The 18651-nt window shown below is 49.9% G+C and overlaps 1 protein-coding gene across 1 annotated transcript; it reads left to right on the forward strand.

Annotated features, from left to right (window-relative positions):
* The first annotated feature begins 6224 nt into the window (after positions 1–6224).
* On the forward strand, positions 6225–7136 carry LOC123739867 (early nodulin-75-like). Its single transcript, XM_045713923.1, has one exon. The coding sequence runs from the start codon at positions 6225–6227 to the stop codon at positions 7134–7136; it is 912 nt and encodes a 303-aa protein (XP_045569879.1).
* The last annotated feature ends 11515 nt before the right edge of the window (positions 7137–18651 follow it).

An 18651-nucleotide genomic window follows, 5' to 3' on the forward strand; every position in this document is an offset into this window, starting at 1 on the left:
AACACACCTGTAACGGTATAATTGTAACACACCTGTAACGGTATAATTGTAACACACCTGTAACGATATAATTGTAACGCCCTTTAACGATATAAAATTCAGTGGCTACAATTCAATCTTATACGTTCTATGTTTGAGCTGCTTTTGCAAGGTACCGCATCACCTTCCACGTCATTAATGATTTTCCTTAGAATGCATATCCTCTCGTTGATTTTCCCCCTAACGTAAGGAAAATATGGAGATAGATTGATAACAGCAAAAGGCACCGGCATGCAGAATGCATCCCTTATGTTAATGACAAAGTTGTGAGTTACAAAGTCATTCAAAGTAAATTTCAACCAGTTTTCCAACACGTGAAATACCTTTCGGAGTGCAAACCAATTTTATTTATTGACGTAAGGTTGCTTGTAACTGTACTCTGAAAACGCTGCCAGGCAGTGGAATGGTAATATGGTAATGTGAAGCTGACCTGGGCTAAATGCAACATCCACTTGACAGCAAGCTATGTAGAGTAGTCTTTTAACAAGGGCACAAGGTTCAAGTGTCTGAAGAATCAAAATAAGGAGGGAAAAACAGAAAATATATACACACGTAAAAGAAAAGGTTAATATGCCAACTGACAATCAAAACAGATTTAAACCCCTTCCTAGTGACTTAAAAACCCCAGCCTGGTCTCATAGACCAGACGTAACATATTAAACTAAAAATAAAAGTAGGGTCCACGGGTAGGTATACAACGAGAACGTTTAGCAACCCAAAGGTTACAATTTTTTATTTTTTATTTATTTATTTCACCTTTATTTAACCGGGTAGGCCAGTTGAGAACAAGTTCTCATTTACAACTGCGACCTGGCCAAGATAAAGCAAAGCAGTGCGACACAAACAACAACACAGAGTTACACATGGAATAAACAAACATACAGTCAATAATACAATAGAAAACGTCTATATACAGTGTGTGCAAATGTAGTAAGATAAGGGAGTTAGGGCAATAAATAGGCCATAGTGGCAAAACAATTACAATTTAGCAATTAAACACTGGAGTGATAGATGTGCAGAAGATGAATGTGCAAGTAGAGATACTGGGGTGCAAAGGAGCAAAAAAAAAAGAACAATATGGGGATGAGGTAGTTGGATGGGCTATTTACAGATGGGCTATGTACAGGTACAGTGATCGGTAAGCTGCTCTGACAGCTGATGCTTAAAGTTAGTGAGGGAGATATAAGTCTACAACTTCAGTGATTTTTGCAATTCGTTCCAGTCATTGGCAGCAGAGAACTGGAAGGAAAGGTGGCCAAAGGACGAGTTGGCTTTGGGGGTGACCAGTGAGATATACCTGCTGGAGCGCGTGCTACGGGTGGGTGTTGCTATGATGACCAGTGAGCTGGAGGAGGGGCTTTACCTAGCAAAGACTTATAGATGACCTGGAGCCAGTGGGTTTGGCGACGAATATGTAGCGAGGGCCAACCGACGAGAGCATACAGATCGCAGTGATGGGTAGTATATTGGTCTTTGGTGACAAAACGGATGGCACTGTGATAGACTGCATCCAATTTGCTGAGTAGAGTGTTGGAGGCTATTTTGTAAATGACATCGTCGAAGTCAAGGATCGGTAGGATAGTCAGTTTTATGAGGATATGTTTGGCAGCATGAGTGAAGGAGGCATTGTTGCGAAATAGGAAGCTGATTCTAGATTTAATTTTGGATTGGAGATGCTTAATATGAGTCTGGAAGGAGAGTTTACAGTCTAACCAGACACCCAGGCATTTGTAGTTGTCCACATATTCTAAGTCAGAACCGTCCAGAGTAGTGATGCTAGTCGGACGGGTGCGGACAGAGATCGGTTGAAGAGCATGCATTTAGTTTTACTAGCGTTTAAGAGCAGTTGGAGGCCATGGAAGGAGTGCTGAATGGCATTGAAGCTCGTCTGGAGGTTTGTTAACACAGTGTCCAAAGAAGAGCCAGAAGTATACAGAATGGTGTCGTCTGCGTAGAGGTGGATCAGAGAATCACCAGCAGCAAGAGCGACATCATTGATGTATACAGAAAAAGAGTCGGCCCGAGAATTGAACCCTGTGGTACCCCCATAGAGACTACCAGAGGTCCGGACAACAGGCCCTCCGATTTGACACACTGAACTCTATCTGAGAAGTAGTTGGTGAACCAGGCGAGGCAGTCATTTGAGAAACTATGGCTGTTGAGTCTGCCGATAAGAATCGGCAGTCTGCAGATGATTGACAAATCGAAAGCCTTGGCCAGGTCGATGAATACGGCTGCACAGTATTGTCTTTTATCGATGTCGGTTATGATATCGTTTAGGACCTTGAGCGTGGCTGAGGTGCACCCATGACCAGCTCGGAAACTAGATTGCAAAGCGGAGAAGGTACGGTGGGATTCAAAATGGTCGGGGATATGTTTGTTAACTTGGCCTTCAAAGACTTTTAAACTGACCACGGACAACTTTATCATTTTAAAAACATTGCAACTAACCCTAACACTTTAACCTAACTCCTAACCCTAACCTTAACCCCTAACCCTAACCTTAACCCTAACCTTAACCCCTAACCCTAACCCTTTAACCTAACTCCTAACCCTAACCTTAACCCCTAACCCTAACCTTAACCCCTAACCCTAACCTCTAACCCTAACCCTAACCCTTTAACCTAACTCCTAACCCTAACCTTAACCCCTAACCCTAACCTTAACCCCTAACCCTAATCTCTAGCCTAGCTAATGTTATGCACAACAAATTGGAATTGGTAACATACTGTATCATACGAAATGACTGATGGACAGCAACAAAATGTATACATAGCATACCAAATGTAACGTATCAGCATATCATATAACGCCAGAAGCATACCACCCTGCATCCCACTGCTGGCTTGGCTCTGAAGCTAAGCAGGGTTGGTCCTGGTCAGTCCCTGGATGGGAGACCAGATGCTGCTGGAAGTGGTGTTGGAGGGCCAGTAGGAGGCGCTCTTTCCTCTGGTCTAAAAAAATATCCCAAAACCCCAGGTCACTGCCCTGTGTAGGGTGCAGTCTTTCAGATGGGATGGGATGCGATGGGTGTCCTGACTTTCTAAAGATCCCATGGCACCTTATTTGTAGGAGTGTTAACACTGGTGTCCTGGTTAAATTCCCAAGCTGTCCCTCAGGTCACCTAATCATCCCCAACTTACAATTGGGCTCATTCATCCCTCCTCCTCCTCTCCCCTGTAACTATTCCCCAGGTCGTTGCTGTAAATGAGAACGTGTTCTCAGTCAACTTCCTGGCTTAAATAAATAAATATTTCACAGTATTTGGATGATGGACATATCATAATAATTTGAGTGTCCTGGACTTTTGTTCGCTATGTCCAGGTTGAAAAGCTCCACCAGATGCCTACATGGTCGCACATAGCGCTGAACAACAATATAAACGCAACATGTAAAGTGTTGGTCCCTGAACGTAGAGATCCTTATTATTGTCTATGTTTGGTTAGATCAGGGTGTGACTCGGGTGGGGGGGAAGTCTATGTGTTCTGTTTCTTTGTTTTTTGAGCCGAGTGTGTGGTTCCCAATCAGAGGCAGCCTGTCTATCGTTGTCTCTGATTGGGAATCATACTTAGTCAGCCTGTTTTCCCACCTGTGTTTTGTGGGAGGTTATTTTCTGTTTAGCTTTATGTGCCTGACGGAACTGTGCGTTTTCATTTGTTCCATTTCGTTATTTTGTTCGAGCGTTTCTTGAAAATAAATATCATGAACACTTGCCACGCTGTGTTTTGGTCCACTTCTCCTTCAACTTCAAATGACGAGAGTTACAGTACCATGTCTCATGAGCTGAAATAAGACACCAGAAATGTTCCATATGCACAAAAAAAAAAGAAAGCTTATTACTCTCAAATGTTGTGCACAAATTTGTTTAGCTCAGCATTTCTCCTTTGCCAATATAATCCATCCACCTGACAGGTGTGGCATATAAAGAAGCTGATTATACAGCATGATCATTACACAGCTGCACCTTTTGTTGAGGACAATAGGATGCCTCCAATGTCGTTTCAGAGAATTTGGCAGCCTCACAACCGCAGACCACGTGGATGGCGTCGTAGTGCGCGAGCGGTTTGCTAATGTCAACGTTGTGAACAGAGCGACCCATGGTGGCGGTGGGGTTATGGTATGGGGAAGGCATAAACTACGGACAATGAAAACAATTGCATTTTATTCATGGCAATTTGAATGCACAGAGATACCGTGATGAGATCCTGAGGTCTATTGTCGTGCCGTTCATCCCCCTGCCATCACCTCATGGTTCAGCGTGATAATGCACGGCCCCGTGTCAACAAGGATCTGTACACAATTCCTGGAATCTGAAAATGTCCCAGTTCTTCCACGGCCTGCGTACTCACCAGACATGGCACCCATTGAGCATGTTTGGGATGCTCTGGATCGACGTGTACGACAGCGTGTTCCAGTTCCCGCCAATATCCAGCAAATTCGCCCAGCCATTGAAGAGGAGTTGGGGAGAACATCCAAACAGGCCACAATCAACAGCCTGATCAACTCTATGAGAAGGAGATGTGTCGCGCTGCATGAGGTAAATGGTGGTCACACCAGATACTGACTGGTTTTCATGAGGTAAATGGTGGTCAGACCAGATACTGACTGGTTTTCATGAGGTAAATGGTGGTCACATCAGATACTGACTGGTTTTCATGAGGTAAATGGTGGTCACACCAGATACTGACTGGTTTTCATGAGGTAAATGGTGGTCACACCAGATACTGACTGGTTTTCATGAGGTAAATGGTGGTCACACCAGATACTGACTGGTTTTCATGAGGTAAATGGTGGTCACACCAGATACTGACTGGTTTTCATGAGGTAAATGGTGGTCACACCAGATACTGACTGGTTTTCATGAGGTAAATGGTGGTCACACCAGATACTGACTGGTTTTCATGAGGTAAATGGTGGTCACACCAGATACTGACTGGTTTTCATGAGGTAAATGGTGGTCACACCAGATACTGACTGGTTTTCATGAGGTAAATGGTGGTCACACCAGATACTGACTGGTTTTCATGAGGTAAATGGTGGTCAGACCAGATACTGACTGGTTTTCATGAGGTAAATGGTGGTCATACCAGATACGGACTGGTTTTCATGAGGTAAATGGTGGTCACACCAGATACTGACTGGTTTTCATGAGGTAAATGGTGGTCACACCAGATACTGACTGGTTTTCATGAGGTAAATGGTGGTCACACCAGATACTGACTGGTTTTCATGAGGTAAATGGTGGTCACACCAGATACTGACTGGTTTTCATGAGGTAAATGGTGGTCACACCAGATACTGACTGGTTTTCATGAGGTAAATGGTGATCACATCAGATACTGACTGGTTTTCATGAGGTAAATACTTATTTCCCTTGTTACATTTTTTTTTAAATTCGCATCCGCTACAAGACCATGGTGCTTGCCTATGGAGCTGTGAGGGGAACGGCACCTCCGTACCTTCAGGCTCTGATCAGGCCCTACACCCAAACAAGGGCACTGCGTTCATCCACCACTGGCCTGCTGGCCCCCCTACCTCTGAGGAAGCACAGTTCCCGCTCAGCCCAGTCAAAACTGTTCGCTGCTCTGGCACCCCAATGGTGGAACAAGCTCCCTCACGACACCAGGACAGCGGAGTCAATCACCACCTTCCGGAGACACCTGAAACCCCACCTCTTTAAGGAATACCTAGGATAGGATAAAGTAATCCTTCTAACCCCCCCCCCCCTTAAAAGATTTAGATGCACTATTGTAAAGTGGTTGTTCCACTGGATATCATAAGGTGAATGCACCATTTTGTAAGTCGCTCTGGATAAGAGCGTCTGCTAAATGACTTAAATGTAAATGTAAATGTAAAATGCAAATCCATTTATAACATTTTTGACATGCGTTTTTCTGGATTGTTTTGTTGTTATTCTGTCTCTCACTGCTCAAATAAACCTACCATTAAAATTATAGACTGATCATTTCTTTACCAGTGGACAAACGTACAAAATCAGCAGGGGATCAAATACTTTTTCCCCCTCACTGTCGCTACAGTTGTTGCCGTGGAGACAGAACACACGGACTAGAAGGCCAGGAAGTGATTAGCAGCTCTTTTGTGTCATCATACGACTGAGAAAGTTGAGAAAAAGAGGATTATGTTTTGGAGTTGAAGGATGGGATAAAACTACGCTATTGGCCACAATGAACACATCGAAGATTCTGAATCCATCCAGCGAGAGATACCAAAACCAACCCTCTCACATACCCACCCAGAACCCACCCAGAACCCACCCAGAACCCACCCAGGACCCACCCAGGACCCACCCAGGACCCACCCAGAACCCACCCAGGACCCACCCAGAACCCACCCAGGACCCACCCAGGACCCACCCAGAAACCACCCAGGACCCACCCAGAACCCACCCAGAACCCACCCAGGACCCACCCAGGACCCACCCAGAACCCACCCAGGACCCACCCAGGACCCACCCAGAACCCACCCAGGACCCACCCAGAACCCACCCAGGACCCACCCAGGACCCACCCAAAACCCACCCAGGACCCACCCAGGACCCACCCAGAACCCACCCAGGACCCACCCAGGACCCATCCAGGACCCACCCAGGACCCACCCAGGACCCACCCAGAACCCACCCAGGACCCATCCAGGACCCACCCAGAACCCACCCAGGACCCACCCAGAACCCACCCAGAACCCACCCAGAACCCACCCAGGACCGTCTCACATACCCACCCAGAACCCACCCAGAACCCACCCAGGACCCACCAAGAACCCACCCAGAACCCACCCAGGACCCACCCAGGACCCACCCAGGACCGTCTCACATACCCACCCAGAACCCACCCAGGACCCACCCAGGACCCACCCAGAACCCACCCAGGACCCACCCAGGACCCACCCAGAACCCACCCAGGACCCACCCAGGACCCACCCAGAACCCAGCCAGAACCCACCCAGGACCGTCTCACATACCCACCCAGAACCCACCCAGAACCCACCCTGGACCCACCCAGAACCCACCCAGAACCCACCCAGGACCCACCCAGCCCATTCCCATTTGGGCGTTCAACCCTCCACACCACCATGACTAATTACAGACATGGAAGCTTGGTGCTTGGCTTTAAAAATGACAATACTGTCAAAGCAGTCAACTCCCAACATAAACTTCTTCTACCCAGAAAAACAGAAACGTGTTGAAACTTCAGCCTTTAATAATAAGTTACACTGTATAATGAAGTCTCTGGTGAGAGATTTTGGTTGTGGGTACTCGATGACAGTGTGTGTGATTTTTAGTTTTTAAAGCTATAGGCGTTTAAACACAGCATTGGCTACGTGTCTGGTGATGCCTTCCTGTGTAACCCAAAACCCAGACCTCGACCGGCCCCATAATGTTGGCAAGGCTCTCAAATCATCCTCATTCTAGGTGGCATGTCTTCACGGAGGAATACACAAGTCTGGCGTGACAAATGGCACCCTTATTCCCTATGTAGTGAACTAGGTTTTTTTACATTTTTATTTTTTTACCAGGGCCCCATAGGGAATAGGGTGCCATTTGGGACGCAAATCCTCATCATACAGCCTGTCATTTCAGAGCTTGGTTTCACAACACCACCAGGAGGCTCATGTCATCATGATACTTGTGGTGTGATACAATTATCTCACCTTCTGAAGCAGCAGTCTGAGGGTTCTGAGGGCCGTCCTAGAGGCCCCTTCTCTGGGCCCAGAGGGCCGTCCTAGAGGCCCCTTCTCTGGGCCCTGAGGGCCGTCCTAGAGGCCCCCTTCTCTGGGCTCTGAGGGCCGTCCTAGAGGCCCCTTCTCTGGGCCCTGAGGGCCGTCCTAGAGGCCCCTTCTCTGGGCCCTGAGGGCCGTCCTAGAGGCCCCTTCTCTGGGCCCTGAGGGCCGTCCTAGAGGCCCCTTCTCTGGGCTCTGAGGGCCGTCCTAGAGGCCCCTTCTCTGGGCTCTGAGGGCCGTCCTAGAGGCAACTTCTCTGGGCCCTGAGGGCCGTCCTAGAGGCCCCTTCTCTGGGCTCTGAGGGCCGTCCTAGAGGCCCCTTCTCTGGGCCCTGAGTTAGAACTGAAGCCTGGTGGTTCTGGAGCAGTACCTCCCACCAGGTTCGTTTTTTTTTTTTTTTACTTATCTCACCTTCTGAGGCAGCGTTCTCCTGGAACTGGGGCTTGGCCTGGGACAAGGCAAGAGACGGTGGCACCTTCAATGCAACTCTGGAGGTTGACCCCCCCCCGGGATCCTGGAGCACTGGAGTCTGTGGCTGTTCACAACCCCACCAGGTCTCTGTGTGTCTGTGCATCACATCAGCCTGTCCTCACTCACTGACGCCATGGGAGAAACAAACACTGACAAGGATGTGTTTCCAAATTGCACTCTATCCTGTTCACTAGATAGTACACTAGGCCTAACTCTTGACCGGAGAAAGTAGTGCACAGCCTTCTCTGTGGCTCAGTTGGTAGAGCATGGTGTGTACAACGCCAAGGGTTGTGGGTTCGATTCCCACGGGGGCCAGCACAAAAAAATATACAAAACGAAAATAAAAAAATGTATGAAATGAAATGTATGCATTCACTACTGTAAGTCGCTCTGGATAAGAGCGTCTGCTAAAATGACTAAAATGTAAAAAAATAAATACATGTATAGGGAATAGGGTGCCATTTCTGACGGACGGAGAAAATGCTGAGCTTCACTGAAGTTTTCAGCACCAGGTGGAGAGATTTCCTGTCTCGTCCCATGATTGCCATATCTCGCCCCCCCAAAAAAACCCTCTATACCCCTCTTCCTTAATGTACTCAGACCCACGGCTGGCAACCCCCCCCCAAAAAAGGGAACCACTAAAAAAAATCTACCTCCACCTACTACTACATTAAGTTCTGGAGGTATTGAACTAATTTACACTCAGATCCAGCTAAGCAGGAAGTAGTGCTCTCTACTGGACATAGCTCTGGTGCTGGCAGACTGCCGGGCAGTGGGATCCTGCACTCATGGCCTCCGGTTCTGGCTCCCAGATTGGATCCCAGGACTGTTACACAGTGGACTATCCCCCCTAAATAAATACAATTAATAAAAAATGGCTGGGTTTGCGAAAAAAGAAAATAAAAACCTGGCCTGGAATAGGTCTGTGTAGAGCTGACTGATGAAGGACAATCTGGATTGGCTTTATTAACCTGACTAGTGGTGATTATAACAAGGCATGAGGAGAAGAAGAGATGAACTGCCCAGGAGATAGCGAGCCGGATAGCTAGCCCAACTCCTCCATGTTGTCAAGGCAGGGCCTACAACATACAATGGGTTGGTATCAGTGTTGACATGGGAGATAAACAACCACAAAAGATACAGCCTCTGTCTCTCTCTCTCTCTCTCTAACTCTCTCTCTGTCTCTCTCTAACTCTCTCTCTCTCTCTCTCTGTCTCTCTCTCTCTGTCTCTCTCTGTCTCTCTCTCTGTCTCTCTCTCTCTCTCTGTCTCTCTCTCTCTCTCTCTCTCTCGTCAGAAATCACGCCCACACATTCTTCGACACAGACCCAGAAACCGAGAGTTGAGAGAGAAGAAAAGACAGAAAATAAAATAGTCAGTCACATTTTCCCCAGAGAATTACAGACTGTATATATACCCCGATCCTCTCATCTTCCTCAACTGGCCCTATACCCATTCATCTGAGACAGGAGAGAATGTTATTTCTATGTTCACAGTGTTATGTCGTTCTGGCTGAAAACAAATGCATTACACACAAGCCTCTCCTGCAGTCCTCATCAATAAGACGTCCTGACCTCTCCTGCAGTACTGACCTCTCCTGCAGTCCTCATCAATAGGCCGTACTGACCTCTCCAGCAGTACTGATCTCTCCTGCAGTACTGACCTCTCCAGCCGTACTAACCTCTCCTGCAGTACTGACCTCTCCAGCCGTACTAACCTCTCCTGCAGTACTGACCTCTCCAGCAGTACTGACCTCTCCAGCAGTACTGACCTCTCCTGCAGTACTGACCTCTCCTGCAGTACTGACCTCTCCAGCCGTACTGACCTCTCCTGCAGTACTGACCTCTCCAGCCGTACTGACCTCTCCAGCCGTACTGACCTCTCCAGCCGTACTAATCTCTCCAGCACTACTGACCTCTCCTGCAGTACTGACCTCTCCTGCAGTACTGACCTCTCCAGCCGTACTAACCTCTCCTGCAGTACTGACCTCTCCAGCAGTACTGACCTCTCCAGCCGTACTGACCTCTCCTGCAGTCCTCATCAATAAGCCGTACTGACCTCTCCAGCAGTACTGACCTCTCCTGCAGTACTGACCTCTCCTGCAGTACTGACCTCTCCAGCAGTACTGACCTCTCCAGCAGTACTGACCTCTCCTGCAGTACTGACCTCTCCAGCAGTACTGACCTCTCCAGCCGTACTAACCGCTCCAGCCGTACTAATCTCTCCTGCAGTACTGACCTCTCCTGCAGTACTGACCTCTCCTGCAGTACTGACCTCTCCAGCAGTACTGACCTCTCCAGCAGTACTGACCTCTCCAGCCGTACTAATCTCTCCTGCAGTACTGACCTCTCCTGCAGTACTGACCTCTCCAGCAGTACTGACCTCTCCAGCCGTACTGACCTCTCCTGCAGTCCTCATCAATAAGCCGTACTGACCTCTCCAGCAGTACTGACCTCTCCTGCAGTACTGACCTCTCCAGCAGTACTGACCTCTCCAGCAGTACTGACCTCTCCTGCAGTACTGACCTCTCCAGCAGTACTGACCTCTCCAGCCGTACTAACCTCTCCTGCAGTACTGACCTCTCCTGCAGTACTGACCTCTCCAGCCGTACTAACCTCTCCTGCAGTACTGACCTCTCCTGCAGTACTAACCTCTCCAGCAGTACTGACCTCTCCAGCAGTACTGACCTCTCCTGCAGTACTGACCTCTCCAGCAGTACTGACCTCTCCAGCAGTACTGACCTCTCCAGCAGTACTGACCTCTCCAGCAGTACTGACCTCTCCTGCAGTACTGACCTCTCCAGCAGTACTAACCTCTCCTGCAGTACTGACCTCTCCAGCAGTACTGACCTCTCCTGCAGTACTGACCTCTCCAGCAGTACTGACCTCTCCTGCAGTACTGACCTCTCCAGCAGTACTGACCTCTCCAGCAGTATTGATCTCTCCTGCAGTACTGACCTCTCCTGCAGTACTGACCTCTCCTGCAGTACTGACCTCTCCAGCAGTACTAACCTCTCCAGCAGTACTAACCTCTCCTGCAGTACTGACCTCTCCAGCAGTACTGACCTCTCCTGCAGTACTTACCTCTCCTGCAGTACTGATCTCTCCTGCAGTACTGACCTCTCCTGCAGTACTGATCTCTCCTGCAGTACTGATCTCTCCTGCAGTACTGATCTCTCCAGCAGTACTGACCTCTCCAGCCGTTCTGATCTCTCCAGCCGTACTGACCTCTCCTGCAGTACTGACCTCTCCTGCAGTACTGACCTCTCCTGCAGTACTGACCTCTCCAGCAGTACTGACCTCTCCAGCCGTACTAACCTCTCCTGCAGTACTGACCTCTCCTGCAGTACTGACCTCTCCAGCAGTACTGACCTCTCCAGCCGTACTGACCTCTCCTGCAGTCCTCATCAATAAGCCGTACTGACCTCTCCAGCAGTACTGACCTCTCCTGCAGTACTGACCTCTCCAGCAGTACTGACCTCTCCAGCAGTATTGATCTCTCCTGCAGTACTGACCTCTCCTGCAGTACTGACCTCTCCTGCAGTACTGACCTCTCCAGCAGTACTAACCTCTCCAGCAGTACTAACCTCTCCTGCAGTACTGACCTCTCCTGCAGTACTGATCTCTCCTGCAGTACTGACCTCTCCTGCAGTACTGATCTCTCCTCCAGTACTGATCTCTCCAGCAGTACTGACCTCTCCAGCAGTACTGACCTCTCCAGCCGTTCTGATCTCTCCTGCAGTACTAACCTCTCCAGCAGTACTGACCTCTCCAGCAGTACTGACCTCTCCAGCAGTACTGATCTCTCCAGCCGTACTGACCTCTCCTGCAGTCCTCATCAATAAGCCGTACTGACCTCTCCAGCAGTACTGACCTCTCCTGCAGTACTGACCTCTCCAGCAGTACTGACCTCTCCAGCAGTACTGACCTCTCCAGCAGTACTGACCTCTCCTGCAGTACTGACCTCTCCAGCAGTACTGACCTCTCCAACCGTACTAACCTCTCCTGCAGTACTGACCTCTCCTGCAGTACTGACCTCTCCAGCCGTACTGACCTCTCCAGCCGTACTGACCTCTCCTGCAGTACTGACCTCTCCAGCAGTACTGACCTCTCCTGCAGTACTGACCTCTCCAGCAGTACTGACCTCTCCAGCAGTACTGACCTCTCCAGCAGTACTGACCTCTCCTGCAGTACTGACCTCTCCAGCAGTACTGACCTCTCCTGCAGTACTGATCTCTCCTGCAGTACTAACCTCTCCAGCAGTACTGACCTCTCCTGCAGTACTGACCTCTCCAGCAGTACTAACCTCTCCTGCAGTACTGACCTCTCCAGCAGTACTGACCTCTCCAGCAGTACTGACCTCTCCTGCAGTACTGACCTCTCCAGCAGTACTGACCTCTCCAGCAGTATTGATCTCTCCTGCAGTACTGACCTCTCCTGCAGTACTGACCTCTCCTGCAGTACTGACCTCTCCAGCAGTACTGACCTCTCCTGCAGTACTGATCTCTCCTGCAGTACTAACCTCTCCAGCAGTACTGACCTCTCCAGCAGTACTGACCTCTCCAGCAGTACTGACCTCTCCAGCAGTACTGACCTCTCCTGCAGTACTGACCTCTCCAGCAGTACTGACCTCTCCAGCCGTACTAACCGCTCCAGCCGTACTAATCTCTCCTGCAGTACTGACCTCTCCTGCAGTACTGACCTCTCCTGCAGTACTGACCTCTCCAGCAGTACTGACCTCTCCAGCAGTACTGACCTCTCCAGCCGTACTAATCTCTCCTGCAGTACTGACCTCTCCTGCAGTACTGACCTCTCCAGCAGTACTGACCTCTCCAGCCGTACTGACCTCTCCTGCAGTCCTCATCAATAAGCCGTACTGACCTCTCCAGCAGTACTGACCTCTCCTAGCAGTACTGACCTCTCCAGCAGTACTGACCTCTCCTGCAGTACTGACCTCTCCAGCAGTACTGACCTCTCCAGCCGTACTAACCTCTCCTGCAGTACTGACCTCTCCTGCAGTACTGACCTCTCCAGCCGTACTAACCTCTCCTGCAGTACTGACCTCTCCTGCAGTACTAACCTCTCCAGCAGTACTGACCTCTCCAGCAGTACTGACCTCTCCTGCAGTACTGACCTCTCCAGCAGTACTGACCTCTCCAGCAGTACTGACCTCTCCAGCAGTACTGACCTCTCCAGCAGTACTGACCTCTCCTGCAGTACTGACCTCTCCAGCAGTACTAACCTCTCCTGCAGTACTGACCTCTCCAGCAGTACTGACCTCTCCTGCAGTACTGACCTCTCCAGCAGTACTGACCTCTCCTGCAGTACTGACCTCTCCAGCAGTACTGACCTCTCCAGCAGTATTGATCTCTCCTGCAGTACTGACCTCTCCTGCAGTACTGACCTCTCCTGCAGTACTGACCTCTCCAGCAGTACTAACCTCTCCAGCAGTACTAACCTCTCCTGCAGTACTGACCTCTCCAGCAGTACTGACCTCTCCTGCAGTACTTACCTCTCCTGCAGTACTGATCTCTCCTGCAGTACTGACCTCTCCTGCAGTACTGATCTCTCCTGCAGTACTGATCTCTCCTGCAGTACTGATCTCTCCAGCAGTACTGACCTCTCCAGCCGTTCTGATCTCTCCAGCCGTACTGACCTCTCCTGCAGTACTGACCTCTCCTGCAGTACTGACCTCTCCTGCAGTACTGACCTCTCCAGCAGTACTGACCTCTCCAGCCGTACTAACCTCTCCTGCAGTACTGACCTCTCCTGCAGTACTGACCTCTCCAGCAGTACTGACCTCTCCAGCCGTACTGACCTCTCCTGCAGTCCTCATCAATAAGCCGTACTGACCTCTCCAGCAGTACTGACCTCTCCTGCAGTACTGACCTCTCCAGCAGTACTGACCTCTCCAGCAGTATTGATCTCTCCTGCAGTACTGACCTCTCCTGCAGTACTGACCTCTCCTGCAGTACTGACCTCTCCAGCAGTACTAACCTCTCCAGCAGTACTAACCTCTCCTGCAGTACTGACCTCTCCTGCAGTACTGATCTCTCCTGCAGTACTGACCTCTCCTGCAGTACTGATCTCTCCTCCAGTACTGATCTCTCCAGCAGTACTGACCTCTCCAGCAGTACTGACCTCTCCAGCCGTTCTGATCTCTCCTGCAGTACTAACCTCTCCAGCAGTACTGACCTCTCCAGCAGTACTGACCTCTCCAGCAGTACTGATCTCTCCAGCCGTACTGACCTCTCCTGCAGTCCTCATCAATAAGCCGTACTGACCTCTCCAGCAGTACTGACCTCTCCTGCAGTACTGACCTCTCCAGCAGTACTGACCTCTCCAGCAGTACTGACCTCTCCAGCAGTACTGACCTCTCCTGCAGTACTGACCTCTCCAGCAGTACTGACCTCTCCAACCGTACTAACCTCTCCTGCAGTACTGACCTCTCCTGCAGTACTGACCTCTCCAGCCGTACTGACCTCTCCAGCCGTACTGACCTCTCCTGCAGTACTGACCTCTCCAGCAGTACTGACCTCTCCTGCAGTACTGACCTCTCCAGCAGTACTGACCTCTCCAGCAGTACTGACCTCTCCAGCAGTACTGACCTCTCCTGCAGTACTGACCTCTCCAGCAGTACTGACCTCTCCTGCAGTACTGATCTCTCCTGCAGTACTAACCTCTCCAGCAGTACTGACCTCTCCTGCAGTACTGACCTCTCCAGCAGTACTAACCTCTCCTGCAGTACTGACCTCTCCAGCAGTACTGACCTCTCCAGCAGTACTGACCTCTCCTGCAGTACTGACCTCTCCAGCAGTACTGACCTCTCCAGCAGTATTGATCTCTCCTGCAGTACTGACCTCTCCTGCAGTACTGACCTCTCCTGCAGTACTGACCTCTCCAGCAGTACTGACCTCTCCTGCAGTACTGATCTCTCCTGCAGTACTAACCTCTCCAGCAGTACTGACCTCTCCAGCAGTACTGACCTCTCCTGCAGTACTGATCTCTCCTGCAGTACTGATCTCTCCTGCAGTACTGACCTCTCCTGCAGTACTGACCTCTCCTGCAGTACTGATCTCTCCAGCAGTACTGACCTCTCCAGCAGTACTAACCTCTCCTGCAGTACTGACCTCTCCAGCAGTACTGACCTCTCCTGCAGTACTGACCTCTCCAGCAGTACTGACCTCTCCAGCAGTATTGATCTCTCCTGCAGTACTGACCTCTCCTGCAGTACTGACCTCTCCTGCAGTACTGACCTCTCCAGCAGTACTGACCTCTCCTGCAGTACTGATCTCTCCTGCAGTACTGACCTCTCCAGCAGTACTGACCTCTCCAGCAGTACTGACCTCTCCTGCAGTACTGATCTCTCCTGCAGTACTGATCTCTCCTGCAGTACTGACCTCTCCTGCAGTACTGATCTCTCCTGCAGTACTGATCTCTCCTGCAGTACTGATCTCTCCTGCAGTACTGATCTCTCCAGCAGTACTGACCTCTCCAGCCGTTCTGATCTCTCCTGCAGTACTGACCTCTCCAGCAGTACTAACCTCTCCAGCAGTACTAACCTCTCCAGCAGTACTGACCTCTCCTGCAGTACTGACCTCTCCTGCAGTACTGATCTCTCCTGCAGTACACGACCTCTCCTGCAGTACTGACCTCTCCTGCAGTACTGACCTCTCCAGCAGTACTGACCTCTCCAGCAGTACTGACCTCTCCAGCAGTACTGACCTCTCCAGCCGTTCTGATCTCTCCTGCAGTACTGACCTCTCCAGCCGTTCTGATCTCTCCAGCAGTACTGACCTCTCCAGCAGTACTGATCTCTCCAGCAGTACTGATCTCTCCAGCAGTACTGATCTCTCCAGCAGTACTGACCTCTCCAGCCGTTCTGATCTCTCCTTACGGGAAGAAACGTTAAAGAGGCATGTCAACAGCACACGAGGCTGTTTTGACATTTTTCTAGCCTGTCAGCACTGATGGATGTCTTTTCCCTCAGCAAGAGAAATGCCACGTGTCACCTGTCTGTGTCTGTGTGTGTGTGTGTGTGTGTGTGTGTGTGTGTGTGTGTGTGTGTGTGTGTGTGTGTGTGTGTGTGTGTCTGTGTGTGTGTGTGTGTGTTCTATTACTTCCTTGCTACATCCAGAGAACTACCTGGAGTTATTTTCGTATGAACCACCACCCACATTATCCTCAACATAATTCTTCCATCTGTTACCTTCCTCTAATCTACCTGTCCATAGACAAGAGGCCCAGGCTCAGAGGTCCAGACTCAGAGGTCCAGCCTCAGAGAACCCGCCTCAGAGATCCAGTCTTAGAGATCCAGCCTCAGAGGTCCAGCCTTAGAGGCCCAGCCTTAGAGGCCCAGCCTCAGAAGCCCAGACTCAAAAGCCCAGTCCCAGAGGTCCAGCCTCAGAGATCCAGTCCCAGAGGTCCAGCCTCAGAGGTCCAGCCTCAGAGGTCCAGCCTCAGCGGTCCAGCCTCAGAGGTCCAGTCCCAGAGGTCCAGCCTCAGAGATCCAGCCTCAGAGATCCAGCCTCAGAGGTCCAGCCGCAGAGGTCCAGCCTTAGAGGTAGAGGTCCAGTCCCAGAGGTCCAGCCTCAGAGGTCCAGCCTCAGAGGTCCAGCCTCAGAGGTCCAGTCCCAGAGGTCCAGCCTCAGAGATCCAGTCCCAGAGGTCCAGCCTTAGAGGTCCAGCCTCAGAGGTCCAACCTCAGAGATCCAGTCCCAGAGGTCCAGCCTTAGAGGTCCAGCCTCAGAGATCCAGTCCCAGAGGTCCAGCTTCAGAAGCCCAGTCCCAGAGGTCCAGCCTCAGAGGTCCAGCCTTAGAGATCCAGCCTCAGAGGTCCATTTCAGAGGTCCAGTCCCAGAGGTCCAGCCTCAGAGGTCCAGCCTCAGAGATCCAGTCCCAGAGGTCCAGCCTCAGAGGTCCAACCTCAGAACAGCAGCTGATGTGTTGTTGTTATTGTTGTTGTTGTTATTGTTGTTGTTATATTTAATGATCTGATGTTTTCCTGCTTAGCCTGCTTCTTTATTTTCTACTACATTACATCTACGGACCCTGCCGTCTCCACTGCCATTATCATAGACACAACAACACAACCAGGGAGTCCAGGGATTCTCTGTCCAGGGGTCCTTTGTTCTTTCTCCTCATAGTTCGAACCCCTTTAGAGCTGATTGACACACCGGTTTATCGATCTAAGTAACAGGACATAAACATTTCCATTGAAATCTGTCAGTTTAAACTACAGAGATCGTGTTTTTTTTTTTTTTTTTTATGTTGCATTGGATACGTCTCAATCCAGCGAATCCGCCGTTGTCTCTCTTCCTGCGGTGAAGGTTGCAGAACTACCTTGTGACAAGTGTGGCAAACCTCTTCAAAGTTAGGAGCGTTTGTCATAAATTAAGTGGGAAACTGTCACCAAAGTCAGCCCAGAATGAAAGTTCTTTCGAACATGACAGTACCTGTGTGTTTGTTTCGCTGTCCTGGTCCACCCAGGCCGCAGGTAAGGTCAAGGATAGCAGGGTTCGGTACACAAATCTGGTTCTCGGTAGGTCCAGGTCTAAACGCCAACAGGTAAGTCCAAAACAGTCCAGCTCGTACACGGTAAATCCAGCCAATGTAGATTGTCTCTTTCTCTATGGTTCATAGATCCTTCCCGCCCTCTCTCTCTTCCTGGTTTTTCTTGACCTTTTATCTGTGGGTCGGCTCCACCTTCTGAGGGTTCCCCTTGCTTCTGGGAATTGTAGTTTTGGCAGTCGGCCATTTTGTGATCTGTAGTTCTGATCGGGGTGGCCATTTTAGTGATCGGGCAGAGCCCGTTTATTAGTTCTGCCCTCACATATCTGCCATTTATCACTCGACCCCCTTCTTTGCCACACAAGGTAGGGGTGGTATACAGAAGATAGCCCTATTTGGTAAAAGACCAAGTCAATATTATGTCAAGAACAGCTCAAATAAGCAAAGAGAAAGGACAGTCCATCATTACTTTAAGACATGAAGGTCAGTCATTACGGAACACTTCACGAACTGTGCAGTCGCAAAAACCATCAAGCTCTATGATGAAACTGGCTCTCATGAGGACCGCCACAGGAAAGGAAGAAATTGCAACCCTAATAAATGCTTCACGGAGTTCAAGTAACAGACACATCTCAACATCAACTGTTCAGAGGAGACTGCGTGAATCAGGCCTTCATGGTCAAATTGCTGCAAAGAAACCACTACTAAAGGACACCGATAAGAAGAAGAGATTTGCTTGGGCCAAGAAACACGAGCAATGGACATTCACTGGTGGAAATCTGTCCTTTGGTCTGATGAGTCCAAATTTGAGATTTATGGTTCCAACCTCCGTGTCTTTGTGAGACGCAGAGTTGTACGGATGATCTCCGCATGTGAGGTTCCCACCGTGAAGCATG

This window comes from Salmo salar, unplaced genomic scaffold, assembly GCF_905237065.1.
Source record: "Salmo salar unplaced genomic scaffold, Ssal_v3.1, whole genome shotgun sequence".
Classification (NCBI taxonomy): Eukaryota; Metazoa; Chordata; class Actinopteri; order Salmoniformes; family Salmonidae; genus Salmo; species Salmo salar.